This window comes from Aquila chrysaetos, chromosome W (genome assembly GCF_900496995.4).
Source record: "Aquila chrysaetos chrysaetos chromosome W, bAquChr1.4, whole genome shotgun sequence".
NCBI classification, from domain to species: domain Eukaryota; kingdom Metazoa; phylum Chordata; class Aves; order Accipitriformes; family Accipitridae; genus Aquila; species Aquila chrysaetos.
Genome location: NC_054457.1, coordinates 5,218,925 through 5,240,771, shown reverse-complemented (window position 1 = coordinate 5,240,771; position 21,847 = coordinate 5,218,925). Strand labels below are relative to the sequence as shown.

Genomic DNA, 21,847 nt, shown 5'->3' with positions numbered 1-21,847 from the left:
AGGGGCTCATGGCTGTCTGAGGGACCCTTTGTGACCACCACCCCCCCCCAATGGCACCTGCGCACAAGATTGAGAGTTACATAAGTCCTTATGGGCAGTGTGCAGAAGAACAAGAGGGGCGTGATTGATGTTAGAAAAGGCGGGAACTGGGCTATAAAAGACGCCAACACAAGGAGCCCTGTGGGTGCGCGCCCACCAGAACTGGACCTCTAGACTGGCTGGACCAATGCTGGACCCAGGACCGGTGAAATCTTTCTCTTTTCTTTTCCTCTTTCTCTCTCTGTCTCACTCACTCTCTCTCCTTTTCCATAATCCCTACACCTCATCCATTTAAGACATAAAACTGTTGACCAAGTCTGGGACAAGGAGTGGATCTAGCTGCCCCATGGCTCTTCTCTGAGAAGGAGTCTAGAAAGCAAGGGGGTCCGCTCTGAACCTTGTGACTCAACGGGAGGGATCTCCTTCTTCCATGAATTGATGTATATGGTTACCACGGGTTACATGGTTTACTGAGGTAGCTTCATGCCAATTCCTGTTGTGAGAGACCCCGCCACCTACTGTTACATCTTCCAAGTTCAGTTTGCTTCTGCCATGAATAAAACAGTCAACTGATCGTTTGGTGTTGTTTCACCTTAATTTAGCCCAAGGGAATTCCAAACTCACCATGACTCCTCCCTGGTCTGTCCAGCACGGGTTGTGACAGTACTAAGGGCCTACTTCCCAGGAAGTGGCTGGACCTGGTGTCACGACCCAGACTGGACAGACCAGGGAGTCATGTTTAATTTGAAATTCCCTTGGGCTAAATTAAGGTGAAACGACACCAAACGATCAGTTAAAGATTTATTTATGACAGAAGCAAATGGAACTGGGGAGGTGTGGTAGTAGGTGGCAGGGTTTCTCACAACAGGAATTGGCATAAGACTACTTCTGTAAACCGTGTAACCATATACATCAATTCAGGGAATAAGGAGATCCCTCCCGTTGAGTCACGAGGTTCAGAGCAGACCCCCTTGCTTTCCAGACTCCTCCTCAGAGAAGGGCCCAGGGGCGGCTGGATCTACTCTTAGTCTCAGACTTGGTCAACGGTTTATGTCTGGAAACGGATGAGGTGTAGGGATTGTGGAAAAGGAAAAAGAAAGAGAGAAGACAACAGAGAGAGAAAAAGGAAGAGAGAAAGATTTCACCGGTCCTGGGTCCAGCGTTGGTTCAGTCAGCCGAGGTGTCCAGTCAGCCGACGGGTCCAGTTCCGGTGGGCTTGCGTACCTGGGGCTTCAGTTTGTGTCCTTTTATCATCCTTGCCCCTCCTTTGGGCAGGCACTCGAACTCATCAGGCTAATGAGCAGTTTGTGAGCCTTTGGGCTTGGGGGTGGTTTGTGGAGTAACTTCTCCTTCCCTGCAGACGTGGCATTTGTTTGATCTTTGTATCAGAACAGCTTATCAGAACAGGGAGCTGCGTGCGCACCCTCCAGCACACCCTCCCCCTCCTGTTGCTGATGTCTGAGCTGATAGGCTTTTCACCTTGGTTCCTTGCTGTGCAGGGTTTGTCTTTAAGCAGAACTTGCCCCACCACAATGTTTGAGACATTAACTCTTTCAGTCTCTCATACCTGGCCTGCTGATGGGAAGTAGAGAATAAATCTTGTTTTCCTTTGCTTCCATGTGCGGCCTTTGCTTTTCTTTATTAAATTGCTTTATTTTTACCCACGAGTTTTTAATCTTCTTTTCTCCCCCTGTCTCACTGAGGAGGGGGAGTGAGAGAGCAGCTTGGTGGGCACCTGGCAGCCAGCCAAGGTTAACCCACCATAATGCTAATTATCTAACTCAGTATTTTCACTAAAGGCATATAAAATATAATTGAACAGAAAAAACAGCTTCCCATTTTCTTAAAAAGAAATAAATCTAACAATGCACAGCATCCTAAAGTCTGAACTTCTCCTACGGCAAAGGCATACCATTTATAGAACTACTTCCTGCTATGCTGAATGGCTCATTCCTCAACAAGTTCTTCTAGCAAGCTAGGGTAGCAGTAAGAGGTAAATCATTGCTGGCTGGGACACAAGACCTACATTGTTAACCTGTAATCATAAGTTTCATGGGACTCAAAGCTTTTCTTTTTTTATTAAACCAACAGCATCCTGGGTTTCAAACAACAAAATATGCTAAGAAAGAAGATGTGATATATTAGAATAGAATCATAGAATCATTTAGGTTGGAAAAGACCCTTAAGGTCATCAATTCCAACTGTTAACCTAACACTACCAAGTCCACCACTAAACCATATCCCTAAGCACCACATCTACACATCTTATAAATACCTCCAGGGATGGTGACTCAACCACTTCCCTGGGCAGCCTGTTCCAATGCTTGATAACCCTTTCAGTGAAGAAATTTTTCCTAACGTCCAATCTAAACCTCCCCTAGTGCAACTTGAGGCTGTTTCCTATTGCTTGTTACTTGGGAAGAGACCAACACCCACCTCGCTACAACCTCCTTTCAGGTAGTTGTAGAGAGCAATAAGGTCTCCCCTCAGCCTTCTTTTCTCCAGGCTGAACAACCCCAGTCACTCCTCATAAAATTTGTTCTCTAGACCCTTCACCAGCTTTGTTGCTCTTCTTTGGATGTGCTCCAGCACCTGAATGTCTTCCTTGTAGTGAGAGGCCCAAAACTGAACACAGTATTCAAGGTGCAGTCTCACCAGTGCCGAGTACAGGGGGATGATCACTTCCCTGCTCCTGCTGGCCACACTTATTTCTGATACAAGCCAGGATGCTATTGGCCTTTTTGGCCACCTGGGCACACTGCCGGCTCATATTCAGTCAGCTGTCGACCACCACCCTCAGGTCCTTTTCCACTAGGCAGCTTTCCAGCCACTCTTCCCCAAGCCTGTAGCGCTGCATGGGGTTGCCGTGACCGAAGTGCAGGACCCGGCACTTGGCCTTGTTGTACCTCATACAATTGGCCTTGGCCCATTGATCCAGCCTGTCCAGATCCCTCTGTAGAGCCTTCCTACCCTCCAGCAGATCAACCCTCCCTCCCAAATTGGTGTCGTCTGCAAACTTACTGAGGGTACACTGGATCCCCATATCCAGATCATTGATGAAGATATTAAACAGAACTGGCCCCAATACTGAGCCCTGGGGAACACCACTTGTGACCGGCCGCCAACTGGATTTAACTCCATTCACCACAACTCTTTGGGCCCAGACATCCAGCCAGTTTTTTACCCAGTGAACAGTACACCCGTCCAAGCCATGAGCAGCCAGTTTCTCCAGGAGAATGCTGTGGGAAATGGTGTCAAAGGCCTTGCTGAAGTCGAGGTAGACAACATCCACAGCCTTTCCCTTGTCCACTAAGCAGGTCACCTGGTCATAGAAGGAGATCAGGTTAGTCAAGCAGGACCTGCCTTTCATAAACCCATGCTGGCTGGGCCTGATCACCTGACTGTCCTGTATGTGCAATGTGATGGCACTCAAGATGATCTGCTCCATAACCTTTCCTGGCACTGAGGTCAGACTGACAGGCCCGTAGTTTACTGGATCCTCCTTCCAGCTCTTCTTGTAGATGGGTGTCACATTTGCTAACCTCCAGTCAACTGGGACCTCCTCAGTTAGCCAGGACTGCTGATAAATTATTGTCAAGCATGGGATTCTAACAAAGAGCATTCTACTTTGAAACTCCCAGATCATCCTAGTTTCTATTTTAATTTTATTTTATGCACAATCAAAACAGAGTGCACAAGCAGAAAGGTCAGGCATTTAAGGATTATACATTCTAGTATATTTAGAAAATAAATGTGATAATAATCAGAACACAATTTCATGGAGTATACTCAAATTAGATGCTCAAAATACACAGTAATACTATGACGATATAATACAGATCGCGATATGTATAAACTACTAGGAGACCAGGGTGGTAAAATTACTCCTATATTAAAGTTTGCTTTCTCAATCTGCCCCCTCCAATTTATCTCCTCAGCTTTATCCTTTATGTCTTGCAGAGATGTCCTAATACCAATTCCACTTTTCTTCCTTCTATGCCCTATCTGAAATCCCATCCCTCTTTGCTTTACATTTTTGCTCACACTGTCTCTAACATGTAATTTAACTTTTTAAGTCCTCAGAAGAACCCTCTTTAAAATCCAGTTATCTGGTTTAGTTTCTCAACACTGGTCTTCCTGATGTCTGTGGCTGTTTACAGTTTCCATATATCTGATTTTTTTTTGTTATCTCCCTAGATATGCAATAATTGAATAGTTCTTGCTATGCTACAGCATACAGGAGAATATATTATTAATAAAGACTATGAAGAAGAATAATGATACAATATTGCAGGCATGGCTAATCAGACGACACAAAGATATTCTATTAATAATACAACTGAATAAAATCAGTCAGATAATTCAGATACTGAACATCTGAGGATAATACAAGGATTGTTAGGGTTATTTTAACTGATTTTTTTTTTTTTTTTCCACTCTTGGATAGCATCACACAACAGATAAGCAAGACTGATTTTGCTGGGATTAAACAAAAACACAAGCATTTTGATTTGAAGATTTATTCTAATAAACTTTTATTACAATGTAAGTATATATTTACATATTTTCCTTTGAAGCAAAAGCATGTCATAAAAAATAAAAATATGTATCTATTTAAAATTCTTATGGGATCAAGGTTTTAATTTTCAATATTTTATTTCTTGTCTAAAAATGTTTCAAATAAAATACATTCTTAATGTAAAGCATCACACACAGCCAGCACCAGAAAATTTCACCTCAGTTATAATGAACTACAGTAGTAACGCATTTTCTGGTTTTGAATTGGTTTTGTTGTTGGTTTTTTTCAGAGCAACCTGATTAAAAATAAATAATTGAAATATCCAACAATGTAAGCAAAGTTTTAAAATTTAATCAATCAAACCTGATTTTGCAACTGTGAACTTTTCATAAACTTATGGGGACAAAAAGACAGAAGGGCACAATCACTAGAAATGATGTTGGGACTCACAGACTTCACAAGGAAAGCAAGACCATTAGGGAGAAGGAAGTGATCATCTAGTGATGACAGCCAGTTGTCTTGAAATGATATTAAAATAATTTGTCTCCTTTTGAGCTATAAACAGAGTAGCAAAAATTTATCTTATTTTACAGCTGAATAAAATTTTTGAAACATGAAAACACCAATTTTTTCTGTACATTATGAGATACCCATATAGGACAGTGGTATAAAGAGTTAACTGGAATTTGTCTTTCTGGCAAAGTAATCTCAATTCATGGCAATAAAGTCATCATATGTCACATCATGTTCTTTCTTTCTTAAATTCTCTTATGTTTTTTCTTATGTGTGCTGGTTTTGACTGGGATAGAGTTAATTTTCTCCATAGTAGCTTGTATGGGACTATGTTTTGGATTTGTGATGAAAACAGTGTTGATAACACAGGGATGTTTTCATTACTGCTGAGCAGTGCTTACACAGAGTCAAGGCCTTTTGTGCTTCTCATACCACCCCACCAACGAGTAGACTGGGGGTGCACAAGAAGCTGGGAGGGGACACAGCTGGGACAGCTGACCCCAACTGACCAAAGGGATATTCCAGACCACATGACGTCATGCTCAGCAATAAGAAGCTGGGGGAAGAAGAAGGAAGGGGGGACATTCAGAGTGATGGCATTTTGTCTTCCCAAGTAACCATTATGCGTGATGGAGCCCTGCTTTCCTGGAGATGGCTGAACACCTGCCTGCTGATGGGAAGTAATGAATGACTTCCTTGTTTTGCTTTGCTTGCATGCACTGCTTTTGCTTTACCTATTAAACTGTCTTTATCTCAACCCATGAGTTTTCTCACTTTTATCCTGATTCTCTTCCCCATCCCACTGGGGGTGGAGTGAGTGAGTGGCTGTGTGGTGTTTAGTTGCTGGCTGATATTAAGCCATGACATTATGTTTTCTTTTTTTCCTTGTATTTGGGTGAAGTAACACTTCTCATTTTGAAATAAGCAGACTTTATTTCAAGTTTAAGATGTAGAAGATAAGCAAACAGGAACAAAAAGAAGAAAATAAGTAAGGAAAAAAAGAAGAGACAAAATAGTCTAAATAAAAACAAAACTGATTGAAAAAAATTTCAAAAACCTTTTCTGTTTTTATTATTTTTTCATTTATAGTGACCTCTTACATCCATTTACTTAGAGAAAGTGGCTTTAGAGAATTTTCCAGTAGCATGGGAAATTGGTTGTAGAAATCTATTGCTATTAATGCAGGTAAGTCTGAAACTTCTGTCTGCTTAGTAGTGAGTAATCTTATCTCACCTTACATTTCCTCATTTCTTACTCTGTTATATTGCCACTCTTAACCAACTCACTACTAGAGCAGGCAGAAGAAAAATTGTAACACAAAGAAGGACTGTTCAAACAAGAAGTGCTATCAGCAGGAAGTACCCTTGTTAGATTCCCAATTTATATAATTTAGAGAAAGATAACATAAACTGAGTCACACTTTTTCAGTAAATTAAATAAAAGTAGAAGATGAAACAGTAATACAAGAAGATATATTCATACTATCTGTGCACAACATTTTGCAAAGCTACCTTCTAGCAATGAGTCCAGAGTTTTCAGGACATTTCTAGTTACAGAGTTGGCTACATTCATTAGAATACTGCAGGATTTACAGTGGAACTTTGTTCTTTAACGTACATGTCTCTAGAAGGACTTTTTGGTCTTCTGGGACAAATTACAGACTGATGAGTAAAAGCTATTATTTATGCAGGAGCTTACTGAAGAATACAAAGAAATTTCTAAGAAAGGCACAGGCTTTTAAGAATGGTCTAGGAGGAAGTGAAGTTCCTCCACAAAAGAACGGAGAATGCAGTGTAAGTGCATATATGAAATTAATTAAATTCAAGCAGGGCCTCAAGCAGCAATGAAGTCCTAAGATTCTGAGTCTTTGAGATCCATCTGATAATGTCTCATTATATGTACTCAGAGATAACTGAAACAGATGTCCAGTACACTAATCCTTAACTTCTCTGAAATATTGTAATCCAAAATTATCAAGTTTAGACTCTACACTTGGACAGATCTTCTATGTTATTGGAAAGATTTATTTTTTCTTCTTTTAAAAATAAAATCCCACTCCTAGGGTACAGAAAACAGAGTATTCAATTCACTGAGCAGATTACTTCAAGATGACTCAAGAATCTGATTACCTGAAAGGTCAAGAATCCAAAGGCCTTCTAGTTATGCCTATGGATGGGTTTAATAATTTTTGAGAAGCCCAGTTTTAAATTTAACTGGTTTTCCATGTTTGCTAGGTTAATATTTCTTTTCTTGTATATTAGGACACTAACAGTCCCAGAAATTGCTCCTCTAGACAAAGCAAAATATTAAATTCTTCTATATTTGCAGAGTGAATAAGTACTTTGGCCAAAATATATAACAAGTTGCTTGGAAAAATATAGGCAACTTTTCATCCATGTTGCAAATGCAAATCCAACAGAGGAAGCTTATTAATGACTAATCACTATTCAAAAGTCTGATATGTGACAAAATGTCATGGCCTACTGTATCATAAGCTCCATCATTTTAACTGTCAAGCCTCTTATCAATCTCAGAGAAAGGAAGGATCCAGCAGGCACCCAATATTTAAATGATTGTTTCTTCTCCTTCAGATCCCAAACTGCTCCTAGGAACCTGAATCTAAAACATTTAATGCAGACTTTCTTTTTTTCTGTATTTCTGTGAAATTTGTAATAATTATTTAGGCTTCACTTCATTTGAATTTTGACTTTTATCATGAGATATCTCAGAAATCTTATTTGCAAGGCTTTAATTTTCATGCAAAATTTGGCACCTCAAAAGAGTAAAAATATTACAATTCAAGTATGAAAGTCACTTTTAGTTCATGACTGCTGGGATATAGCAAGTCAATATGTGTGATAAATATAGCTATTTCAAACAAAATACAATTTATTTTTGTCTAATGCTCTCAAGAAGGCTACTCATAGTTGTCCAAAATAGAAAAGGATTTTTATGTCAAACATTTATTCTAACGTTTCCTAGAGGAGAATATACTTACAGTTCCAATAGAAAACATGTTAACACTTCTTATGGTATTTTACAAGTAAAACCCTTAGGACAAAGTAAAAGATAAAAGAATCTTATGAAAATATATCAAGATGTTTTGCTGATAGATATTTCTCTGAAATAGCTGTTCAGATTTCCTGACTTCAGGTTTTCACTACACAAAAACAGTTTCTGAGACATTTAAAATTGTTCTACTGAGAACATTTTTCAAATATAAAAGAAACATTTCAGAAGTATTTTGTTAGGCCCCAATAATCATACTCTCAGTCCTGCCTCTAGATTTTCAATGAGAAAGGTACCCACAATATGGAATAGGTTTGGGTTTTTCTTCACTTTAAAACTAACCCCTTCCTCACAGAAAACAGAACAATATTAAGTATTGGGTAGATGCACTTTAATTCCCAGTCATACATCAAAAAGCCAAGAAAAGCCCATTTCATCTTAACTGTCTTATCAGTCTTAAAGGCCTCATTTCCTTCTCTTTTCTAGAATAGTCTCTGAACTGAATTTTTTTCAGTTACAGTCACCTATATGTACATGGAAGATAAACACTCCTTCACTCCATGAAGACTTAAAAGCCACAGGTCAGCAGCACTTCCTTCCTCAACCTCATATCAACAGAGCCACAGTGGGAGAAAACTCACAATGTTTTCTGCTTCAGAATTTCCTGGTAGTAGGAAGCAACATACTGCCTAACTTCCTACTACTCTGAGAAAGCAGCTTCCACATGCATAAAATTGTAATGTGCAGTCAAGCCGATCAAAGTAGTTTTAGTGCTTGAGATGCGCTGATAGTTGCTGGTCATGGAATAGCTCTTACCCAGCAATGAAGGACTTTCTGGGTCCACAGTGACAATTAAAAAAATTTTTTTTACCCCACTGCCCCCCAAAACTTAATAAGTTCAATAGAATCTGCAATTAAATACTAAAAAGCACATAATTTATATCAGAATGCAATTTTCTTCAAATAAAAAAATAAAAGAAAGGAAAATAAATAAATAAAGCCATGGACAATATGCGCATGGCCTATGCAGACAACTTTTTCTCAATTTCACAAATACTTGTTTTTTCCTCTTTCACAAAATCCCAACCTTCAACAAAGCCTGTTAAAAAAATGTCCATTAGGATTAGATAAAAATCTTCATTAGGATTAAATAAATATAAGGTTCACTAGATGAAAGGCTAAACTGAAACTAATATTGAATATAAGACACACAATCCTATAGAGCTACTGTAGTATCTAATTACAACCACCTGAAGATCAAACTGAGTTCATGTTCACTAGCTACAAAATGGCATCTTAAATATATATGCTTAGCATTGATTATAAGAGATATATATAAAGGCAAAGCTCCTTTACAATACACAAGCCCTAAAAAAAAGCCTCTGGAATTTATGTCAGGTTGTAATAACAAGCTAGCTCAACTTTACTACAGTGTTTGATGCCAGAGTTGCCTTTTAACAGTTGATAAAAGAGAACATGTAACTTTTCAATTTTACATTCCAACTTATAAGAAAATAGGTTAAAACATTCCTAACACTTTCCTGGGAAAGATTTTGAGGAGATCAAAGAAAGATTGAAAAACAAGTTTTACTATACAACATATTCACTTTTGCCAGTATACATAAAGCAAGAAAAAAATGAAATAATTTTTATGTCATGATATTTTCCAACACTATTATATTCCAATACTTTTTTATATTCCAACACTTGGAATTCAAAATAGTCATGAGGATGTTAAAAATATCTATCACATACTTTGTACATATGTATGTCAATATTGGCTTTCTTCTAATTTAAATAAGAAAAATAAATATGGACTTAATGCCTTAATTTCACTTGAATTTTTTAAATCAGCAAAAGCAAGTAGTCTGCAATAGTTTGGTTTTGAATGCCTGTGTGAGATAAATCTGACACTGCTCATCTCAGGTTTCAGACTTGTTCCACTTGACACCATGCAAATCTATTTTGAATTAAATCTGCACATCTACAGATTTTTGTTCATGTCACCAAGCAAGCAACTATGTTGAATGAGAAACTGAATCCAGATGCAAAACATTTCAACTGTGTCAACTTCACAGTAAGGGTTTGGAGGATGAGTTAAAGAGCATCAGAACTAGCTTAGCCAGGTAAGAGCTGTCTTGATGCCTCTGCCTGAGTCAAGACTATTAGAATCAAGATCAGGTCAGGATAAGTATCTCAGATATCATAGAACACATCTAACAGCAATCCTGGTCAATTTAGCTGCTGAGCAGCAGCTCAGATACACTAATTTGTGACTACTGCAAACAAATCCATATATTCTTGAAAAGCCCTAAACAATGGAGTCCTTAACAGAACACTCATGGCCCTTTAAGAAATAATCTAATTGCTGATCTATCATTTTGCTGCCCTGTGAGGAGCACTGTTGTGGGAGAAATATACCAGAGGATACAATAATTCCACAATTTAAATGCTTTCTAGGATCAGAAAGCAGGCTCCTACTTCACTGTTTATAGAAAATGCAGTTGCCATACCAATAGTTAGGGCACAGCACCCTGCAGCATCAGCTAGTGATCAAAGCCTGTTCTTCTGTTATAACTTCCCAGGGAGTCTGAAGAGTGATATTCAATTACAGTTTGCCTAGGGCAGCTGCAGGCCTCCAAAGTAGTTTCACTACATATTGCATAAGTTCATCCTCTTGGCTCTAATAATAATTTTTATTTTTGTTCCACTGCTTCCAAACTCAGAACTCAGTTCTTCTGATAAGGAGAAAGATTACATATTTTTGTCTGTATATGCACATGCACAAATGCCTTGAGGTCTTTTTTTTTCTTTGGGGATCTGCAATGATGCATATGCTTGTGAACGTGAGCATAGGCACCAAGTACTACCCAGCACCCAGAACTCCAGGAAAGGAAAACTGGAATTAGATGGTTTTGTTTCCTTGGGGTTTTTTTCACCTTCAGAGGCAACAAGAAGGAATTAAGCCTATAAGACCCTTACTGGACTATTCAGCATTGAGGTATCTGTGTTATGGCCAGGTATATTGGGAGCCTTGCGGAAGACATTGTATTTGAGGAGTTAGTGATCTTGAGCAGGCCATGTCTGCTCTATTGGGTCTTGTACTTAAGGCTTGAAAAGCCAATAGGTTAGCATGAGTAGCCATTGTAAAGGAATCTGCTGGCATGCCCTGTGCTAGCCTGTGCTGTGGATGTTATGACAGAGACAACATTCCAACTTGTCAGGATAAGATGTATGGGGTTTTTTTTACATAAGATAAAAGGCACTATGGTACAGGAGGGAGGAGGGACTACTTCACGGACATGGGATCTGCGCAGTGTGCCGTGGGAAAATCTATCTGGGGTCCGTCCGATGCTGCATGAAATTAGGGTTCCCAGCATCTGAAGGGTTGTAAGATTTACTTGCTATCTATATTCCTCTTTTTATTCTATATTATTAAAACATCTATTTTATTATGCTATTTGTTGTCAGGCCTTTCTTACTGAGATCCAGAAAGAACCCTGTGCCTTCTCTCTCTTCCCGCCCTTGCCCACCCCCCCCGCCCCACCTGGTGCAGAACACCAGGGTCCAGCTCAGAAGGAGCAGGTAGCTGATCTGCAGTCAGAATTCTGGCTGCTGACCTGTGCAAAACTCCTCAGAAATTAAAATTCAACTGAATCTCTCAAAGACAAATGCAGCTAAGGAGACAGCTGTGAGTTGGATAATGATATTATCAAACCAATAAATTAATCAGAAACTTAAAGTTTCCTTCTGAAAAGCCTCATGTAAGTATAGCTTAAAGGTATCAGCAGCTGGAGAAAGAAAAAAAACCCTAGAGATATAGCCCTGCTGCTAGTGACCAACAGGTCTGTTTCTTCTACAGTGCTCCAAGAGTGGAGAGTGGCATAATAAAACATGTGGGGTAGTAAAGGGAAAACTTCTATGAAATAAAGTGCCATCCTTAATTTAAAATGTATCAAATCTTGTGGGTACTTTTTAAAAAGCCTTAGCCATTTAAGTAGTTTATTTTAACAAAAAATTATTTGATTTAAAATTTCCATACAATGTGTATGATATTGTTACATTGCAAGTTGGGAGTGGCAAAACCTCAGGGTAAAGCTGCTTATCGAGTCCCTCTGATAATTTTACACATTTAAAGATTCCCTTGAAAATGTTGTACATGATTGTCATCTCTTTTTCTATGATCCCTGAGGTATGTAATTTAAAAAGAAAAAACAACAGGAAAATTTAAATTGCTCAAAGAAAAGACAAGTGAGGGGTAAAAATGCAGAAAACAGAACTCCTTACTTTCCACGCAAAATAAATCTCATGAAAACACTCAGGAAAGTTTCACTTCATTCAAGTTTTCATTGTCCACCTAATGGATAGGACCTTTTACTGTGAAGCTGCATGACCAGTACTACACTATAAATCTAATCCTCAGAATACAAGCATTCAAAAATATTAGTAACTCTTACATCAGCATTTGCTGTAACACTCTGAAGTATACAGACTTGCCACCTGAAAATGCAATTGAAAATATGTACACAATACAGTTAGAAGTGACTGCTATGTAGTATGGAAACATCTGATCTAGCTTTAAACTAGCTAATTTCAGTACACAGTTTAACAGCAGAGGAGGAAGGAACTTGCAGTTTTCTTCAACAAGGTAACAAGCCATGTTGAAAAGGAGTAGCAGTGCATACTGTATCCTGACTTTAGCAAGGCTTTGACCTTGTTTCACACAACATTATCACAAACAAACCAGGTAAACATGGACTACATAAAATTGCTATCAGGTGTGTAGCAAATAGCCAGAAAATTCTATTCAGAGCACTTCTGAAAACTCGGAGTAGTTCTGTCAAAATGGAAGGCTGTGGAAATAGGGGTCCAGTGCTATTCAATATCTTTTTTTAATTACCTGGATTATGGAATGAAAAGTGTGCCTATTAAATCTGCAAAGAGCACCAAATTGACAGGGACCACAAGTATACCTGAAAACAAGAATAAAATTCAAAATGATTTTGATAAATTGGTGTAACAAGTGGAGGAAACATGGATAATTTACAACAAGGATATATGTAAAGTATTTCTATTAGGCAAGGAAAAATCAACTATTTTATTTATTACATGGCAAAGTTTTGGTAGCGGGGGGGTCTGCAGTGGTGGCTGCTGTGAGAAGAGACCAGTGGCTGCCCTCATGTTGGATGGAGCTGGTTCCAAGACGGACCCACCGCTGGCCAAAGCTTAACCAATCAGCAACGCTGGTGGCACCTCTCTAATAACATATCTACAAAAGGGTAAAATATGCTGCACAGCAGCTGTGAGAGAGAAGAGTGAGAAAAATGTGAGAGAAACAACCCTGCGGACACCAAGGTCAGAGAAGGATGGGGAGGAAGTGCTCCAGGTGTTGGAGCAGAGATTCCCCTGCAGCCTGTGGTGAAGACCATGGTGAAGCAGGTAGTCCCCCTGCAGCCCACAGAGGACCACATCAGAGCAGATATCCACACTACAGCCCGTGGAGGGGCCCACACCTCAGCAGATGGATATGCCCTGAAGGAAGCTGCAGCCTGTGGAGATAGTCCCACGCAGGAGCAGGTTTTCTGGCAGGAGCTGTGCCCTGTGGATAGCACCCATGCTGGAGCAGTCTGTTCCTGAAGGACTGCAGCCCATGGGAGAGACCCACATTGAAGCAGTTCATGAAGGACTGTCTCCCGTGGGAGGGACCCCACACTGGAGCAGGGGAAGAGCGTGAGGAGGAAGGAGTGGCAGAGACAAAGCATTATGAACTGACCACAACCCCCATTCCCCATCCCTCTGTGCTTCTCAGAGTGGGGGGGAGGAGATAGAAGAGTCAGGAATGAAGGACTAAAGTTGAGCCTGGGAAGAAGGGAGGGGTGGGGGGAAGGTGTTTTTACTTTTGTCTTTGTTTATTGCCATGCTACTCTATTATTAATTGGCAATAAATTAAATTAATTTTCCCCAAGTTGAGTCTGTTTTGCCTGTGACGGTGATTGGTAAGTGATCTCCCTGTCCTTATCTCGACCCACAAGCTTTTCTATCTTATTTTCTCCCCCTGTCCTGTTGTGGAGGGGGAGTGAGAGAGTGGCTAGGTGGGCATTTGGCAGGCAGCCAAGGTCAACACACCACAACTGTACAAAAAAATATATGGAAAAATTGGATAGGGAGTAGTTTCATAGAAAGTGATTGAGGGTTTATACTGGATCATAAGTTGAACACAAGTCAGTGTCTGTACTGCTGAGAAAATAGAAAAACACTATACCATGATGTATAAACACCCTAGCAGTTATGTGAAAGAACTCTTCCCTTTTATTCAGGCAAGGCTGTACCTGGAGTATTGGTGTTTAGCTTTGAATAAAACTTAAAGTTGTTAATCACTTGGAGAGAGTTTATGGAAGTTGAATGAAAATGATCAGAGGTCTAGAAAACAGGGCCTATGGGAAAAGATCATATGAGCAGGGATTGTTAACACAAAGAAAAAAAGACTAAGCAGGGTTATGATAACAGTCTTTTAAGACATAAAAAGATGTTGGGGGAAAAAAAGAAGTGAACAACCTGTTCTTCATGATCACAGTGAACAGAACAAGAAGTAATGCACTCAAAAACCAGCAAAGAAATTCAGATTAGGGAAATTCAGGTATTAGGGAAAACTAAATCACAGCAATAGCTTCCCTTAGGGAGTTCTAAATTTTCCATCAGTGGAGACCTTTAGGCAAACATCTATAAGGAATGACATAGGAATAGCCGATCTTGCCTTGAGGTAGAAAGATGACTTCTTGAGGGCTATTATTTTTTGACAGAAAACGGCTTAACATTGAGTACAAAACCAACCTGAGAAGTAAAGTATGAAAGTCCAAGCTGAGCTTTTGCCATAGCCAGAGTATTTCAGTACTGAAGCTAACTAGTTTAAAATGAGCTTGAGCAGATCTACCTGATATACACTTTATTTTGGTGTTTTTTTCCCTAGTTTTTATGGTCCTAGCTGCACTGTGTATTAGTGTCAACCACATAAGCATGTGATTGTTCTACCATGGTAGAATACTACCTATCAAATCAGAGACTAGTTCTGTACATGAAAAATCTTACTAATATGCTTTAGAAATCATAATTTAGTTAAAAATTATGAAATTTCCTGGTTTTGACAAGACTTTCTATAGATCAAACCTAATTTCTTTACCACCCCTGATATTAACATTCTGAAAAGCCATATACATTAGTGTTCATTATCTAATGCTTTTTGTAAGCATTTTTAAGCATTTTCATTATCTGTTTTTTTTTAAGCAGAGGAATGACAAGAAATCCTTAAGGGCAACAAAATCATAGATTCAGTGAGAGTAAGTTTAGATTTTTTACTTTCAGGCATGGAAATCCTGCAACATGGTCCTCATCGAGTTTTTTGATCTCACTGGGATCAAGAAACACAGAGGCACTTGGAAATAAAAAAGCTTAAGAGAGACACTTGCTTGAAAGTTTCCAAACCTTTAAAATTGATCAGTTTGGGTTTTTTCTTATACACTTGCAGCACAGAAAGCTGTAATGCACAATGATCATAGGTTTCCCATACTTTAAACTGAAAAGTCTCTTAATGATGACAATCTTATTGTGTCAAAAAACATAAGTGAAATATTGAAATATCTATGGCCACAGAATAGTTGCAATAGAAAAAAAACTATAATCATGATTCTGCATCTAGTAATGAGTTAAGCTTCAGCAACATAGCTTGAAACCTAAGATATGTCTTGAGCAGTTGTAAAAACAGAATAATAAGAATACATGGACCTTAGATATTACACGGTGTTTTCACTTGTGCAACTTTGTATTCTTCAATGAAAACATCCCCCCCCCGCAAATAGCAACTGTCAAAAAGAAAAAAGCAATACGTACCCGTAGCCACTGTTTCTCTGTAAGAGCATCGCTATAGTCCACATCCCTGCGCTGACGGGACCCTCTTCCAAATATTTTCTCTTCCTCTTCCTCACATGTGAGCCTTTCAACTTCAGCATCATCCTTAATAATCCAAGATGGCAATTCATCCTCTTCCATCAAGCGGGGCTTGCGCTTGGGGTTTCTGGCATCTTCCCTACGACGATCCATGTCCATGCGCTGCAATGGCAGTTGGGAAAAGATACAACAATTTGAAGGGTCTTGATTAAATAAACCATGGGAATAGCTGGTTATTTACTTATGCTTGAAACTTTAAACCAACTCCTCTGGTGGCATTTTCCTCCTCCACCCCAATACTTATAAAATGCCACTATAAAAAGGAATATCCCCACATGAAAGTTGATCTTCAATCAAATTCATTATTACAAAGTAAATTTCACTGAAGTGAAGAATATTATAGTCTGGATGGGTGGACAACCAGATGTGTAAAAAAACCTGGCTGGATAATCTGGCACAAAGAATAGTTGTTAATGGGTTGTACTCTACATGGAGACCAGTCACGAGTGTAGTACCACAGGGGTATATCCTGGGACCTGTCCTATTTAGCATCTTTATAAATGATATGGAAGAGGTGACAGCGTGCTTGCTCATAAAGTTTGCAGATGACACCAAATTGGAGGGGGGGATTTTAAGTTGATATGCTTGAGGGCTTGTTAGACCACATCTACAATACTGTATCCAGATTTGGGTCCCCAAAAAAAGAAAAACTTTGATGAACTGGGGAGAGTTCAGCAGAGGGCCACCAAGATGGTCACAGGGCTGGAGCACATGCCCTGTGAAGAGAGGCTGAGGGGACTGGGCTTGTTCAGCCTGGAGAAGAGAAGACTTCGGGACACCTAATAGTAGCTTTCCAATATGTACGAGGAAGTGGTACATGTTGGGAATATGAGAGACAACAGGCATAATTTGAAAGAAGAGAGGTTCAGACTGGATATGAGGAAAAGCATTTTCACCAGTGGAACAGATTACCCAGAGAGGTTGTGCAGTCTCCATCCTGGATAAAGCCCTGAGCAACCTGGTCTGATTTCATAGCTGACCTTGCTTTCAGTAGAAGGTAGGACTAGACACTTCCTGAGGTCCCTTCCAACCTGAATTATCCTATGATCTGATTTCTAAGTCCAGATGAAAAACAGCATGAAATACATGCAACCTGACTATGCAGGTCCAACTAGATTCCAGAATCAATGATATTCCATATTTCATTACTTCATAATGGGGAAGTGACTGTATGGACTTCTATTTGCATAGCAGACTTTCGTATTCCCCCTTTTAAACAATGTATTCATTCAAACTGGGCACATGTGGTTTAGTTTATTGACAAACCTGCCAACTGGCAAGAAATGAAGATCTGTAGTCAAACAAAGCCCAAATCAAAATACTTTTCTATTATTTAGTAATGAACTTTAATGAAATACATAATGACCAAAAATTGTATTTATTTTTTCACTGATTAATATGCTTGCACTTGAAAAGTACAGACTGAAGAACTAAGGATATGTTAGCTGCTATTTTTTTGAAAGGAAAGAGCATAACAGAGAAAATTAAAGACACTCCCAATTAAGCTGAGAAATGAGACAAATAACCATTTGCTGTTTCTCAAAAGATTCTATTCAAATCCCTTTTATCTCTGAGAAGCCTCTAGTCTCATCTTCCCATGTTTTAGCAAAACATATATTTACAAAAGAGATCCACCTTATTTTATTTAAAATAACAAAGTAATTATATTCACAGTGTCCTCAGTGAGGGCAAAAGCCTAGAAACAAAGAAATTAATATGCTACGAATGCTTATATGTGAGCAAAGAATGCATGCTTTGGTAAAATTAGGGCCTAAAACTTTCAATTTCAAAAAGCACACAATACTGCTGACCTTCGAAAAGTTATCTTATTCTTTCTAAATTGCAACTATAACTGTCCTTATATAAAAAAACCACTCATCTTAAACCCACTGACTTTTAACTCAAATGCCATGTAGTGGGTCTGGCTGGGATGGAGTTAATTTTCCTCATAGCCACCCACGTGGTGCTGTATTTTGGATTTGTGACCAAAACAGTGTTAATAACACACCAGTGTTTTCACTATTGCTGAACAGTGTTTGTACAGCGTCAAGGCCTTCTCTGTTTCTCACTCTGCTCCCCACAGAGGGTAGGCTGCAAGAAGGGACACAGCCAGGACAGCTGACCTGACCTGACCAAAGAGATATTCCATACCAAATAACATCATGCTCAGCAATAAAAATGGAGGGGAGGATGTTTTGGGGTAGGTAGCCATTGCTTGGGAACTGGCTGGGCATCAGTCTACTTGTGGGAGGTGGTGAGTGATTGCCTTTGTATCATTTGTTTGGTTTGTGGTTTTTTTCCTTCCTCTTTCCTTTGTTTATTAAACTGTCTTTATCTCAACCCATGAGTGGTTTTTTTCACTTTTCCCATTCTGATTCTTTCCCCCATTCTACTGCGGGGGGGGGGGAGAGTGAGCGAGTGACTGAATGGGGCTTACCTGCCAGCCGGGGTCAAGCCACCACAGTCCTTTTTGGAGCCCAACATGGGGCTCAAGGGGTTTGAGATAATAACAGATTTGATCAGAGTGTGCTAGACTGAACTTCTAGCCATTACACCTGTTTAGCTGAGTTGTTACTTGGTAGGCTATTACTTGTTGTTGCTGGTCATGACGCTGACGTATTTACTCTGTGTGGTGGGTTGACCCTGGCTGGTTGCCAGGTGCCCACCAAAGCCGTTCTATCACTCCCCCTCCTCAGCTGGACAGGGGAGAGAAAATATAACAAAGGGCTTGTGGGTCGAGATAAGGACAGGAGAGATCACTCACCAATTACTGTCACAGGCAAAACAGACTCAGCTTGGGGAAAATTAACTCAATTTATTACAAATCAACCAGAGTAGGGTAATGAGAAATAAAACCAAATCTCAGAACACCTTCCCTCCACCCCTCCCTTCTTCCCGGGCACAACTCTGGATGCTAATTTATGTGTTCCCTCCCCTGCTCTGGTGCTTCATCTCTTTCCTGCTGTACAACAAACTCCAAGAATTGTTAATGACTGTTTTCAATTGTTGCTGTTTGCTGTCTTGTTTATCACTTGGTTTTGTTTTGCCTGGGAGAGATATGAGCACTGGCCTTGAGCCTAATCTGGTATTTGGGCTGCTGTCCCAGTACTCCAAGAACGATCTCATGGAGAAAATTAGCAATTACACTTTTCCCCTTTTCTCCTCTGAGACACGCTTTGTGGAGAGAGGGAAGAATGGCGCCTACCCCTTCCTCTCCTCCAGGATAGGTCTTTCCAGGCTTCTTGTAATGGTCTTTCAGTTTCTTGACTATCCTTATGCAATCAGACTGTTTGCACTGGTGTGTGTCATGAGCCTGGTATTCATTTTGATTAATGTTCATAAGGTTAAACAACTAATTGGGAATGCCACACAGGAACATGTCCTGAAGCTGTCGATCCCTGGGTGTTAGGGTGTATGGGAGGATTTGGGTAAGTGCGCAGGGCCATTATCATCTCTGTTAGCCTGGGATTTTACACCTATACAGGCATGTAATGCCATTGAATTGGTATAGCATTTGAAAGAGAGAAGCCTTGCCTGCCCCAATGAAACAGCGAATTCTAATGTTGTGTTGGGGCCTGGCCCATGCCTATTGATGGATAGGCCTCATGCCCTCAGTAGAGCAAGAAGGTCTCTTGCTCTGAGGGCACACAAATGGACACTGAGAAGGTTGCTCACGCTGAGGTCACATGAACAGACACTGTGGCTAAACCAGATACCCAACCCTCAACTTTCATAGTTGCTCCTGTAGTCAAGAAGAAACAATAGAAGCAGAGGTTGACCCAGTTAGTAAGAGAGGAAAAAGCTCCTCCTAAGAGGGAGCAGGAGGAAGAATCAGAAAAGGCAGCCTGTTCTGCAGCAGGACACCCACAAGAAGAAGAGACAGAAATCATAAAAGAGGTGGAAAATATGCAGTCCCTATCCCTGAGTGAGCTGCAAGATATGTGGCAAGATTACAGAGGTTAGCGAGGTGGGTGAATTTCTACCTGGTTGCTCTGATGCTGGGATAAGGGAGCCAACGGTCTAGAACTAGACAGTAGGGAAGACCAGCAGCTGTGATCCCTCGCTAGGGACCATGGAATCAACAAAGGGATCAGAAGAGGGACAGCCATCTGCAGGATCTGGAGGCAGCTCCTATCAAGCATGAAGACAAGGTATCCCCCTCAAGGAACATCTTGTAAACTACCGAGACAAGTGGACTACTGCAGAGGAAGGTATTCAGTATTTGAGGGAATGAGCAGTGGTGGTGGTCTACAGCGACCTGGATAACAACCAGGCCTCTAAAGATCCAGATGATGTCTAGTGCACATGGCCTATGTGGCAGAAGTTTGTACAGAATACACCGACGTCCTATGACAATGCTCTGGTGATCATGGACTGGGCAGACATTGAGGCACCAACTGTGGATAGACTGGCCTGCCAGCTCCAGCAATTCGAAGAGAATTTCTCTTTCCCCTCCCCCTCTACACGACAGGCCTGTATCTCAGCTGTGGAAAGGCTGTCCCACCAGTTCCAGTGACTCGAAGAGAATATGGAGAATATATCTTCTTCCTTGCCCCTACAGGCCAGTGCCTCAGCTATCGAGTGCCGTATGGAGTTGGTCTTTCTCTGCTCAAAGGAAAGGGATCTTTGGGCACACGCCACGTGCCACCCTGTGGTTCTATCTGTGAGACTATGGGGAGGATATGAGGAAGTGGGAAGGTGCACCTACCTCGGACCTGGAACTGCAGGGAAAAACAGCAGCTAAAAAGGATCCATCCAGGAAGATTACTGCTCCAGTTGCTGTCGAGCAATTCCCCAGATGCACTAGAAGGGCTGAAGATGCCTCTCTTCCTTCTGATACTGAGTCAATGAACATAAGTCTGTGTGGCTTCGAATGCTACTCCTGGTACCATGATATAGGGACTTGCAGTTTGCAGTTACAGGAGTCAGGTCATAAATGCTCTGAAAAGGAACAGGGGGCCCCTGCCTCCAGCCAGGCAGAGGAAAGGAACAACCAGGTTTGCTGGTCTGTATAGATTCAAAGGCCTGGCTCATCGGACCCGTGGGAGTATGAGGCTTTGGTGGATACCGGTGCAGAGTGTACCCTAATGCCATGAGGGTATGTCCTGAGTTCAGCTGGGATAATTTTCACAGGAACTTGGGAGGGGGCACAGCCAGGACAGCTGACCTGAACTATCCAAGGAGCTATTCCATACCATGTGACATCATGCCCAGTATATAAATGGGGAGCGGGCTGGGGGGAGCCCTCTCGGCTTTCGGTGGAGGAAGTGGCGGAGCGTCGGGTTCCGGGTGGTGAGCAGTTGCACTGTGCATCACTCTTTTTGTATACTCTTTCATTAGTACCGTTGTTGTTCTTGTAACTTCTCTGTTTGTGTTGTCCCAGTAAACTGTCCTTATCTCAACTCTTGAGGTTCTGGTTTTTTTTTTCTTTTCTCCCATCACACCGGAGGGGGGCGGGAGGAGTGAGCGAGCGGCTGCGTGGTCCTTTGTTACCGGCTGGGCTGAAACCACAACAGTCCTTTTTTGGCGCCCAACGTGGGGCAGAGAAGGGTTGAGATAACGACAGATCTGGCCAGAGCGTGTTGAAACAAATTTGTCATATGCATTTCTTATATTAGATAAATAGATGTTAGTCACAACGTTGGTTCATTTGTTCACGTGGTGGCATTGTGTAAGTTCTTATATGCTCTATGTATTGCCTGTAGTTACGTTTATCACCTCTGGGAGAGTGATTAGGCTTATCATTTTGCTGTACTGGGCAATGTC

The 21,847-nt window shown here is 40.7% G+C and overlaps 1 protein-coding gene and 1 long non-coding RNA gene across 3 annotated transcripts in view; one reads left to right on the top strand and one right to left on the bottom strand.

Moving 5' to 3' along the window:
* Positions 1-21,847, bottom strand: part of LOC121232769 (probable global transcription activator SNF2L2) — a 192,437-nt gene that overhangs the window by 42,848 nt on the left and 127,742 nt on the right. For both annotated transcript variants that reach the window (XM_041121185.1, XM_041121186.1), the window contains exon 27: positions 15,965-16,183. In XM_041121185.1, coding sequence (XP_040977119.1) covers positions 15,965-16,183 — 219 coding nt within the window. The remainder of the gene's footprint in view (positions 1-15,964; positions 16,184-21,847) is intronic.
* LOC121232825 lies at positions 8,696-21,164 on the top strand. The gene is made up of 3 exons (XR_005931715.1): positions 8,696-8,705; positions 20,289-20,292; positions 21,130-21,164. It is a non-coding gene; the product is annotated as an uncharacterized LOC121232825 (long non-coding RNA).